At 32.0% G+C, this 12203-nt stretch overlaps 1 protein-coding gene across 2 annotated transcripts in view; it reads right to left on the bottom strand.

Annotated features, from left to right (window-relative positions):
* Nucleotides 1-5646, bottom strand: part of Elp6 (Elongator complex protein 6) — a 30179-nt gene extending 24533 nt beyond the window's left edge. Inside the window, exon 1 of one of the 2 annotated variants that reach the window (XM_085817288.1) lies at nucleotides 4788-5646. In XM_085817288.1, the coding sequence (XP_085673414.1) occupies nucleotides 4788-5453 (666 nt within the window). In that variant the 5' untranslated portion in view covers nucleotides 5454-5646. The remainder of the gene's footprint in view (nucleotides 1-4787) is intronic. The other variant, XM_085817287.1, reaches the window with a different exon arrangement.
* Nucleotides 5647-12203: the final 6557 nt, after the last annotated feature.

The following is a 12203-nucleotide window of genomic DNA, read 5'->3' as shown; positions in this document are numbered from 1 at the left end:
ACTCTTTACATGTTTTACTACGAAAAAATATGAAATGCACACACAGAAGGCATAAAATTATTTTTTTTTTTTAAAAAAGGCTGGTGATCTGAAAGTACAGATATCGGATGTGTGGATTTATTATACTTTATACTGTAGTAAGCAAAATGCCATATTTCTGAAAAAAATGCTTTTTTTTTTTTTTTTTCTAGTAGCAGGTCTACAGTAGCATTACGATTGATTCGTTACAAGGAGGGGACAAAAAACAAAACTCCATACTAATCGCAACAAACAGAAAACACAAACATGACCCTCTAATTTCAAAACTAGCCAGATAAATGGCACCACTACCAGATAAATGGCAACATTAAATTCATACACAGCCATTAGTGGGTTGCAAGATATACACATTTTCATAAAGTTCTGGGTTGCCTACTTAAGCGACCACCACTACCCAGATAAAGCGATAAATACTTAAGCGACCACCACTACCCAGATAAATGGCAACATTAAATTCATACACAACCATTAGTGGGTTGCAGTTCTGGGTTGCCTACTTAAGCGACCACCACTACCCAGATAAATGGCAACATTAAATTCATACACAACTATTAGTGGGTTGCAGTTCTGGGTTGCCTACTTAAGGCAACATTAAATTCATACACAACCATAAATGGCAACATTAAATTCATACACAACCATTAGTGGGTTGCAGTTCTGGGTTGCCTACTTAAGGCAACATTAAATTCATACACAACCATAAATGGCAACATTAAATTCATACACAACCATTAGTGGGTTGCAGTTCTGGGTTGCCTACTTAAGCGACCACCACTACCCAGATAAAGCGACCACCACTACCCAGATAAATGGCAACATTAAATTCATACACAACCATTAGTAGGTTGCAGTTCTGGGTTGCCTACTTAAGCGACCACCACTACCCAGATAAAGCGATATATACTTAAGCGACCACCACTACCCGATTAAGATATATACTTAAGTGACCACCACTACCCAGATAAATGGCAACATTAAATTCATACACAACCATTAGCGGGTTGCAAGATATACACATTTTCATAAAGTTCTGGGTTGCCTACTTAAGCGACTTAGCACTTTGCCAGGTGATTCTTCTCAAGGTTGGAAGGATAATCAGCAGTACTCAAAAACCTACTATATTTTTATACCAATTTCTTTAGTGACAGTATTTTCTTTCATTAACTTTCAATCTTAGTTCTAAATTTAGTAGTTCTTTATTACAGCGCCCCCCCCCAACGATATTTGGCAATTTTAGATTTGCGCCGAGATCTCAGCTGTAATTTCATTAAGCTCGTGAAGCATGAACGTAAAAATAAGCAACACAGCATTTAATAACAATAATACTCACATATCATTTCTTAAGAATATTTTTAAGAGGCTTTATCCTTAGCTTTATTATTTTATCGCATTTAATTGTTTCAGTCAACTGCAGCACTCTCATGCATATTAAGCCGTTCGTTACACTATTTCATGGACCTCAATTCCTCTGGCCAAGAATACATAAATCGCAGAGACGAATGATATTTTGGAAGCGATGAACCAATTTCTGACAAGGACCTTTTATTTTTTTTTTTTTGCAATTTTTAACATTGCACCTCAAAATGCTTTTGTCATTAAAGTTTCATGTTGGGGCCATTTTCACATGCTTGTTTGTCAGATAAAAAGACCTCTTTCTTAAGCGAAAAAAAAAAGTACCCGCCTCGCTGCTTGGTAAGTTAAAAATTCTTAACATACACACAGAATATAATTAAACAATGCAAATTAGAAAAACTCATCAGGAATGAATCATATAAGAACATGTGGCGAGAGCAAAAATGCATAATGGTGCTAATATACGATAACGTGGTGAAGTGTAAGAACACGCAGGCACATTTTGGTGTGATATCTCTGCTGATTGATGAGGGCTGCTGCTATAACAAAGAAGTATCTTAAATTTACTATTTTTATAATTTCTTGGTATTTTGTGATTCTGTAAACCCGCTGATAAAGCATGGCAAAGTATTTGTGAGGCTAAGCAGTATATTGCCTAAAAAATTATGTGACAACCCATAATGTCGTCAAAAAATGTTTATGTGGCAACCAAGCATGGACATAGCAGACGGCTGTTTTGGCTAGTGCGCAACACCAAATGATATTTATTATCCTGTCCTTCATGGTTGACAACATATTATCTTGTCAACAATGAAACTACAGCCAAGCAACAGTTATGAATAGGCATGATAATACTTGTTTTAAGCTGGCGTTGTTCTGAATATGACATGCCAAATTCAAAAGGTTCACCATTACTGCATTAGAAAAATTAGTACTGTTTTGTTACCAGGACTAATTCAGAAATATATTGAATGTATACGCATGTGCGTATATGTATATGTTACGGTGAAAGACCGAAATCTGGAGAATGTCGACTTTCACCGGTGAATGTCAACATTCACATAGTCGCTTGGTTATGTCCGAAATATTCTCCAAATACTCTTATTTCTGACTTACACCGGTGAATGTCGACATTCACAATGTACTAATGGTGAATGTTGAACATATAAGAATATTATATTTCCTTTTCCATAATTCATTTGCGAAAAAAACGCACTTGAGACTCAGAATAAGAACTTAAGAATATAAGAACTTAAAACACACAATACATTCAAAATGAGAAAGGAAAATAATAGAAGTTATAAACTTACCAAATTATGTGATTCAAATCTTATTTATTGCAACAACTTAAACTATTATGACACTCTGAATTGCACAAGAGGCCCTTGCTTTTACAACTGCATTTATTTATGGAACATTTCCTTTTGGAATGGCAGCGTGTACCTATACTCCTCTCTTTTCGACCTACACCAGAGCATATCTGTGATTGTCAACATACACTGGTGAGAGTCCGAATGTAAAGAAATATTCGATCTTTCACCAACGTATATGGTGAATGTTGACATTCTCCAATTTCGGTCTTTCACGGTAACATATATAAATATTTGCATCATAAACGGAAGTATATGTCAAAGAACTATGGTTTTAAGATAAAGGCCCTGTATTTGTATTTTTTTAATTTAAAACTTTTTAATCTTATAATATTTGATTCTTGCGATTTCATAAATTTTGACTAAAATATTAATATTTGATATTAATATTTGAATAATAATATTTGACTAAAATATGAATAACATTTTAAGAAACCAAATGTAGGATAAAATTGTGTAAAGCAATGGGCACAATGATAAAACTTTTTAAAGCAGTGTATGCAAGTCATCGCAAGTTAACATGTTGGTTATACATCTCTCTTATTTATATATATCTCTTTTCTGAAAGGAACATTGAAAGACATGTTAACTGTGCTTTACTGTATTTTCTCTTTTAATATATGCAGTTCTCAAATGCATCGTAGTCTAGGTTACAAAGTATTCTTCCGAAAGAAATGCAATTCATATAATAAAATCAAGGGCTGATCTTTGGAATATGGTAACAGGTAGTTTGGCGACATTTTGGAGGCGATAAAGGTTACTGTCTAGGACTTTGGTAATAATGTGAGAAGCACTCAGTTCCGATTACGCATTATTTTGTGTGAGGGAAATGAGAGATCATGAGATATGTCACGTGACATTAATGGACGAATTATAGTTCTTTGATCGGAAAAGGGGGTAAATTTGGAAAAATTATTTTGTATTAAGCTTCATTGTGTGTTGTGTGAAATAGTGTTGATTAATTGTCGGATTGCATGGCGCTATGTAAAGTGAATTCTAAATTTTTAATACGTAATAATTAATAATAAGTTGACTACTGGATTTTGGATTTAGAAATTAGCAGTAGTACTGCAGCCGATTGGAACTCTTTCTGTAGGGAAGTGTGCGTGCCACGTAATGAAGATTCTGAAGAAGATTAGGTAAGTTAGTATTTTTAATCATTTGAGGATATTATTTTTATGTATTGTTCTAAATGTAAGGAGTAAATAAATTAAAATGGTATTATTGGAAAATTGTTATTAGCAATGATTTAGTTTAAAGTAATTAGGATTGTAATCTATTTTTTATTAATTTAATGTATGTGCTTATTTATATTTTAAGTAGTGTTTTTTAATTTAATTATTTTAATTTAATGATCGTGATTTTGTGAGTTATATGTTTGTAGTATTTTGGAATACATTTGAGTAGTATACGTTGAGTATTTTCAAGCATTTTCATGAAATTTTTCTAATTTATGAGAAAAAAGCAGTGTACATGGATATAGCGAAGACTGTGTGCAGTGCCATTTTTGTGCAATTCTGGGATTTTTTTTTAAGTAAAAATAAGTCGACGTGTACATGGTTTAGTGATATTTTAATTAAATGATAGTTATTTTGTGAATTTTATGTTTGTAGTTTATGCAATTCTTTGACTTTTTATTTTGGTTTTTTGTAGTTGCCATCTTGAAATTGTGTCTTCCTGGCGGCGATCTTGGCGTCCAAAAAAAAAAAAAAATTGCCCTTGTTTTTTACAAGGGGCACCCAATTGTAAACTTTTACCAAATATTTTACTACAATTTTAAGTTATTCAAGCTTTCCTTAGACTAATCTTGAATATGAATCATGACTAATGCGATTTTTTTATGTTATAAATACTAAAAAGCAATGACTGCAAGTCTAATGCAACTCACCCTTTCCCCATTTTTTTAATGAAATTCAACTACCAATAAAATGCGATTTGAAACCCATTAAAATCCATTTTCTCACGAATTCAAAAACTAAAAGTAATATGTTTATTTAAACTGGCAAAATAAAACTTTATATTCACCTTTCCATCTGTTTCCTTGCTGCATCCAGTTTCCAGACATTCAACTTGAATTTTAACGTCTACCAAATATGATATATAATTTAGGAATTTCACACATTTTTCCTGGCAGTCATCATTAACAGCACCCATAAAGAGCACACCGGGATGGCTCGTTTCATTCATACACAAAGAATAAAGGTACAAAACGAACAACTGAATACAGTGAACAGGTACACCCAAATTCAAAAGCACATTAATATCATCCACAAATATGATGAAACCATTTTGTTCATGAGTTGAAGTAATTACCTCAGTTGCTTCTTGAATCGAACAATAGAGATGCTTTAGACAATTAACATTACTACAGTCAAGGTGTGGGCTTAATAAACGCTGACTATCATTTTCATCTAGTTTTTCTGCATCAGACAGTACACTTACAAATTTTATTCTCTGTTGATCATTCAATGATCTGACATTTACTCCTGATTTTAGAAGCACGTGATTATAATGGTTATATGATTGTGATAAATTAACAATAATGAAAGAATAATTTTGTTTTGAGTAACAAGAAAGAATATCAGCGAAAACGAAAGTACTATCGGTGAAAGCATCTCTTGTTACTAACACAAACTGTCTCTTTTTAGAACCACTCGCCAAATCTAAACTATTAGAAATATTGAAGGTCATCTTTTTTTCCCCTAATTAAACAAGACAGCATAAACAGCACTATAACCACGTTGAAAACTGCCAACAGGTATTTCATAAACAAGTAAATTCAATACACACGCTTCCGAGTTAGACAAAAGTAAACAGATTTCTTGCTTTGCACTCGCAAAGTCGTTCTGCCCAGAGGGAAGAACTGGAAGGTGCGAAAAAAAGGCAAATAGAGGGTAGCATCTGACAGACAGACAGACAAAGTAGACAGATGTCTTGTTTTGCACCCGCTAAGTCTTTATGCACCGATGGGCGAAAAATCAAGCATAGGTGCGAAGGAAAGGTATATAGAAAGAAGGGCAATTTCGTATTTGAGGAGAGTAAAAAGGAACTTCGTACATCTTGTACGAGTTCAAAAGGCCAGGAAGAAAAGATCGGACAAAATAAAATTTAAAATAAATGGCCCAAAAATAATAGAGAAAAAAAAAAAAAAAAAAAAAAAAAAAAGGGCCTATAGAAAGAAAAGGAAAAGAAGTAGAAAATATCCTAAAATACGATTGTGTCCATGAGTGTAGTTAAAAGGAGAAGAAACTGTCTTCATTTACAATAAATAGTGTCTCACAGGTGTGTTTGTGTAGCGAGTGTGTTTGGTAATGGTGAATAGATGTGTTACTGGGGGAAAAACAAATATTGACGGTGTTAAAATGCTTCGTATCAAGGTATTTAGCATGGAATATAAAGTAATATGTACGCTTGCATCCTGAGATATCAACAAAGGTCATCAAACAAAAGTATATATTAATTTAACCAAAGTAACTTATGCTACTTTCATTCTCAACATTTTCATACATTTTTCAAAAAGCAGCAGCAGACTAACAACATAGAACCATATACAATACAAGACCACAACCGCATACACCCAAAAAAATAAATAAATAAATAAATAAAATAAAATATATATATATTTATGTGTGTAAATTACTTAGTATATGTATTAAAAACACAAATTAAACAGTATTTATTAATTTAACTATCATAATTTATTACAAGATTAATTATTTTATTATCATAATTTATTACTAGTTAAATAATGTTAATATAACACAATGAGGCACACTGTTATTTATATAAGCTCATAGTTCTAAAAATTCATTTGAGGCGGTGAAGAATAAACCATCCCTTACATATGGACATTTAACAGATAGCAAAGAACAGTATGAGAAAAAATCGGTGAGGTATAATATTATTTAAAGGCGAAACTATATTCAAGCGATCTAGAAAGAAAAGAGAATCCAGAAGATCCGAGAGGGAAATAGCGCGATGCCCAAATTATCCCTCTCATCCCCAAATTTTCCCTCTCTCGAGATTCCTTAAGGGCTTTGTAAGTGTTGACAGACGTGAACTGATAACGCTGGCGTCTGTTTCGAGTTGATACACAAAGGAAGCCACCAGCAGTGGCAATTTCAAGTATTTTTTAATGCTTTAAACTGATGAAAAATTAAGATTTATTGATTTAAAGGCACTTATTTATAGAAATTTGATTTAGTTTAGATGAAAGAAAAGTACTTATCTTAAAATTCCAGGCTTTTGGAGTATATCCTTACATTGTCCGCTGTTTTATTCTCGTCAACATCGGAGCCGAAATTCATTGGAATGATATAGGTTTTGTAGGGGAAAAATAAACATTTTTCAAAGAAATTTAATTGATAATCACCAAGAGGAAAGGAAAAATTTTCACGTTTTTACGGAGCGCAGCGATCGTGCTGTCGCTTGCCTCGGTGATCACACAGCCCTCCCGAGGATAGCATCTATCATCTTTCGAACCGCGATTCAATTCAGCTATAGATGGAGCTTTCACACATTAGTATGGCGGATAAAACTCGGTATTTTGATTTGTGATCTGACTTCGTACATTCAAAAATGGAGTTTCTTAGCTCTTCCGAAATGTTTGATTTTGTTCAAGGAGGCATAAATTCTCGTTGTATTACTGAAGCAAAGAGCATTTTAAAAAGCTGATCATTTGGTAATGCACGGAATTTTACTTGAAATCCAATGTACAAGTTTTGGCTTTCTATTTAAGGATAGCGTCCTGATCGCATGAAATCGAAGGACATTTCATTGTTCAAAAAGGACAAATAAAAATTAAAAAAAAAAATTCTTGTTCATGTAAAGGAGGAACTGCTGGCTGTTGTAGGAAATTGTGTCGCTGTTTTATTGTATTGTGACAGGTAGCTGATTTTAACGTTCACTGATTGTAAACAAATGATTTCATATGTGTTTTACTTGGGATTTCTAGAAAATCTGTGCAGTCAAAAATGTCTTTTTTTCCCAATAAAAATGATATTGAATCATTATATGTATACTAAAAATATATTGATCTATTATATGCATCTATTGTATTTATTATACACATGATAGCACTAATCATCAAATGCAATTTTGAGAATATCAACAAGCAAAGCACTTAAAAATGAAAAAAAGACACTTGTTATAGAACTATTAATATTCTGTATGTATTATAGAAAATACATGCAATGAATAATACCATGACCAAACATTTCAAAAGAAAAAAAAAAGCAGATTAAGTATTACCTACCTCAGTATTTGAGAAAGCAATTGTGGCATATAACATGCAGTTAACTTTTGATTACATGATATTACAAGCATTTTCTTTAGTTTTCTCCTACAAGTGGTTTAAACAACTCAATACTGGTAGTTTAATCTCAGCTCAAATCCTGGTGAACAAACTGGCTGTGCAGTTTTTATTTTTTTTAATGTGTTTTGTGAATACGAACCAGTTTTCCCTATAAAGTTCTTCATAAAAGCATTCTTCTTCAGGCTGATAACCAATGTGCTTAGCCATATTCAAATAGCCTAATCTAACCTTACCTTTTCCTTAGATTCTATATTCACATGTTATATCTTTATCTGTTAAGATTTGTTCATAACAGAATCACCAGGCTTCTACCAATCTGGCAGGAGCATACTCAAAACATGTCAAAAACATGTGATTTATAACAAAATCGATCATGTTGTCCTTGCAAACCTTTTTAAACGTTCCAAATTTTCTTAATAATCTTATTATTTAGAAATGTGTTTATTGTCGTTTTTATATGAATAAAAGCATTTAAATATATCAATTTTAAAAATAATGGAAGTGTTCTTTAAATCAGTTTTGCTTTTCTAATGCTGTTTTTAATTAATAACTTTATATCTGAGCTAAAAATTCAAGAATAAGTCTATTAAAAAAGTCTGTGTGATAAGTCTATTAATTAATTACATTGTATGAACTTCAACATCTTTGAATATGAAACACCGAACTAACACTTTGAATATGAAACATTCTATATGAAAACACCGAGTCCATTCCAATCTAATAGAAGAATAAATTATACTTACGAATTCACAGTACGAGCTTCTCTGTATTATATTACACAAAGATTAGAAACCAAGTCTCCACATGGGAAATCTTACACTGATATGATGGTCTTGTATTGAAACAGAATTGTAGCAACATAGATGATATGAATTACATTATGCCAAAGAATTATTTCATCCTAAATAAATTATAGCATTTAGTTTAACCAAAGACTCACAAAACAAAATTTCAGATTTGGATTAATCTTTGAATTATGGTAACTTGGCGATTTTTTGGCTAAAATTTGGCGACCAACCCTGCTACAGCAACCTGCTAGTTTTTGTTCGGACACCATTTTGTTTTCAAGAAGTAAAGGCATGTTTTTCTTTTACTCAACATTTTTTTCCAACAATCTCCTAGCCGAATTACGCTTATGCTAGAACTTTTATGGAATAAAAGTGCTTAATCATGACGAAGTTTAGGTGCGAAATTGGGACAATGGGCAGAATCGCCCACTGCTTGCCGCGTTTTTACGAATTGCCTATACACGGTATCATCCATGTACACGTCGACCTATTTTCACTTAAAAAAACATCCTAGAATTGCACAAAAATGGCATTGTGCACACTCTTGACTGCATCCATGTACACTGCTAAAATCCTAGCTAGTAACCTTTATCGCCTTACCAAAATGTCGCAAAACTACCTGTTACCATATTCCATAGATTAGCCCAGATTTGTTGTAAAATTGGTGTCATGTTTTTCCCTATGCTATAATAACTCCACACATTATCTACATATTTTCTTGTCAGTCAAGAAGATTGATGGAAATATAGTCCTTTCAAAAATTATTGTAACAGATATTTAAGTTACATGATCAACAGAAACTATAGAGATATAGCATATAAAAAAACCTTGAAAAATTATTTGTGGAAATTTGGGAGGAACAGATGCTATTTATTTGGTTAGATAATCAACAGATAAAAGTGGTTTATTAAGGATTTCTCAGTGTTATATGAAACCACCGAGAATTTATGAGTACGTTTTGATATCATGCTTATCCATTATTGGAGCTAATGTACATTGCTATCAGTTTTTGTTAGCCAAAAATGGTCGAAAGTAGAGTGAAAATATTAGGAGTTTGACGATAATCATCAGTATACCATAATGTATTTGCATAGAAATATAATACCCAACAGCCAAAAATAAATTAAACTTATCAAATGAATTTTAGTATGCCATAATGGTTTCATGGGAAAATATAACATACCTCTTAAACAACTACAATCATTATATACAACAGCCATTTCATTATAAAAAAGGCATAAATTATATTAATCAGATAAAATTTTTTGTAAGAGCTTCACTATCTGGTTATAATTCTTAAGCAAACAAGAAGCCATTTCCAGTACCATAATATAATTTTCATAAGAACTATCCCATTCCATCGCAGAATATTAAAAGCGTTTTGGTAGAAACAAGAAATTTTATGGTAATTTTCCAACCATATTCTAATATTCAGATTGTAGATTTTAAAATTTTATCATTTAAAAAGTACAATTTCATAGAATGCAAATTTTGGTACTTTTCCGTTTCGCCAGCGCAAATCTCGCCAAGCAGACTTTATTAGCGACAACACACAGTATACACATAAAAATATAGACAAATATTAGTTCTAAGAATTTTTTATTTTAAAGGTATAAACATTTAAATGCCATTTAAAATTTTGTAAAAAAGCCAATAAATTTTCAAAAAGACATTAATTTAAGAATTTACTATGCTTTCATGGTAAAGCATCCTGATTTGCCAGTTCACATCACGTGACCCCAAGTGATCTCATTTCACGTAAAGTACACTACAAAAATTCAATTCTCTCAGTAATTATCTACATTAATTTCAAGTTAAATCTTAATTTGGAATACAAGTTTAAATGCAAGAATTATTTCAGTTTGTACGATTTCAATAGCTTAATCAGAAATTATGTAAAACCACAGTGCTTTACTTTGCTAGTGCATACTGATTAGAATTAATAAATTTAACCTTTGACTTTGCCTTTTTTATATTTTTGCCAATCGGGTGAGCGGTATGATAGCATCCTAATTCACATAATTACCGCCCGCGAAGACCCCCAGCGGCCGAGCGGTAACGCCGCTGAACACTGGTAGTTCAGTCCGAGGTTCGAATCCTGCGAACAGGCTGGCTGCATGGGTGTTTTCGTGGTTTTCCCCATGTGTAACTTGTATACGAGCCAGTTTCCCTTATAAAGTCCTCCACAAAGGCATCCCTCCCTTAAGGCATATAGCCTCCAATTAAGTTCTTAGAATGAAGATCTTCATTCTTTTGAGATAAAATGTTTGTCATTTTTTGATTATTAATTTCTTAAAAATAAAGTTTCACTACATTTAAAAAATATTTTATATAATTTTGTTACAAATAGATTATAGATCTTATTATTAAAGTCTCATTCAGAAAGTTTACTTTTAATTAATGGATAGAGCCCTATTTCAATGAAAATCATAAGTGTACGAACACTTTGGGAACCACTGTAGTTCTATTAGCAACTCGAAATATATATTGTGATATATTCTAAAAGCAAAATCATGTAAAACATAATGATATAAATTAAATGTAAATAACAAATATATAAAGCTCTATAATGAATAATGATCATAACCGTATAATAAATGTGAGCACACGTTATATCACGGTAAATAACACTGCTGTGAAATGAAGAATATTTCATTAGAAATTTACCTTTTATATATATTTGATAACAAAATGTTATGAAAACAGGTTATGCAACTTAAGAAACAAGTTATATGAAATGCCTGTTAAGTTACTGCAATATCATGACACCGTAAATAAGCATATCATAAGACATATTACCAAGATAAATATAATTTGTTCCTTCTTTTACATCAATAATAAGTTTTTCTTTAAAAATTTTAGCACTAAATGCCAAAACAAATTTATTATCGGTGCCTTTGATGCAAGGTCACACGAAGATAAACTTGATTTAGCAAATTTCTGAAAACATTAAAATCAAAAGTGTTAAATTACAGCAACATCTATTAAACTATTTTTTTAAGCAATTGCCTGGTGAATTTTAACTTTTATATAAAAACTTATATAAAAACTGAATTAAATTACAAATAAGTGACTAAGCTTGTACAGTATTAATGTTCATACATTGGAAATAAATTGCACTTAAATGAAAGAGCTGGAAATATAGTCTGCATGATGCATAAAATATGATCAAATCTATTTATTAAATATTTGAATGAATGCTTACTTTCAGGGATGTAGCTAGAGAGGGACAGTTTTATATATCACTAGCGGGCAAGCCCGCTACATGAGGGAAGGGATGCTTTCGTGGAGCGCCCGCTTTATTCACGTTAGGTCACTTGATTTACGTATGCAATCACA

The sequence above is a fragment of the Stegodyphus dumicola genome, chromosome 5 (assembly GCF_044657685.1).
Source record: "Stegodyphus dumicola isolate Sdum_Otavi_A_Nest chromosome 5, ASM4465768v1".
NCBI lineage: Eukaryota > Metazoa > Arthropoda > Arachnida > Araneae > Eresidae > Stegodyphus > Stegodyphus dumicola.
This window is presented reverse-complemented; position numbering and strand designations above follow the sequence as displayed.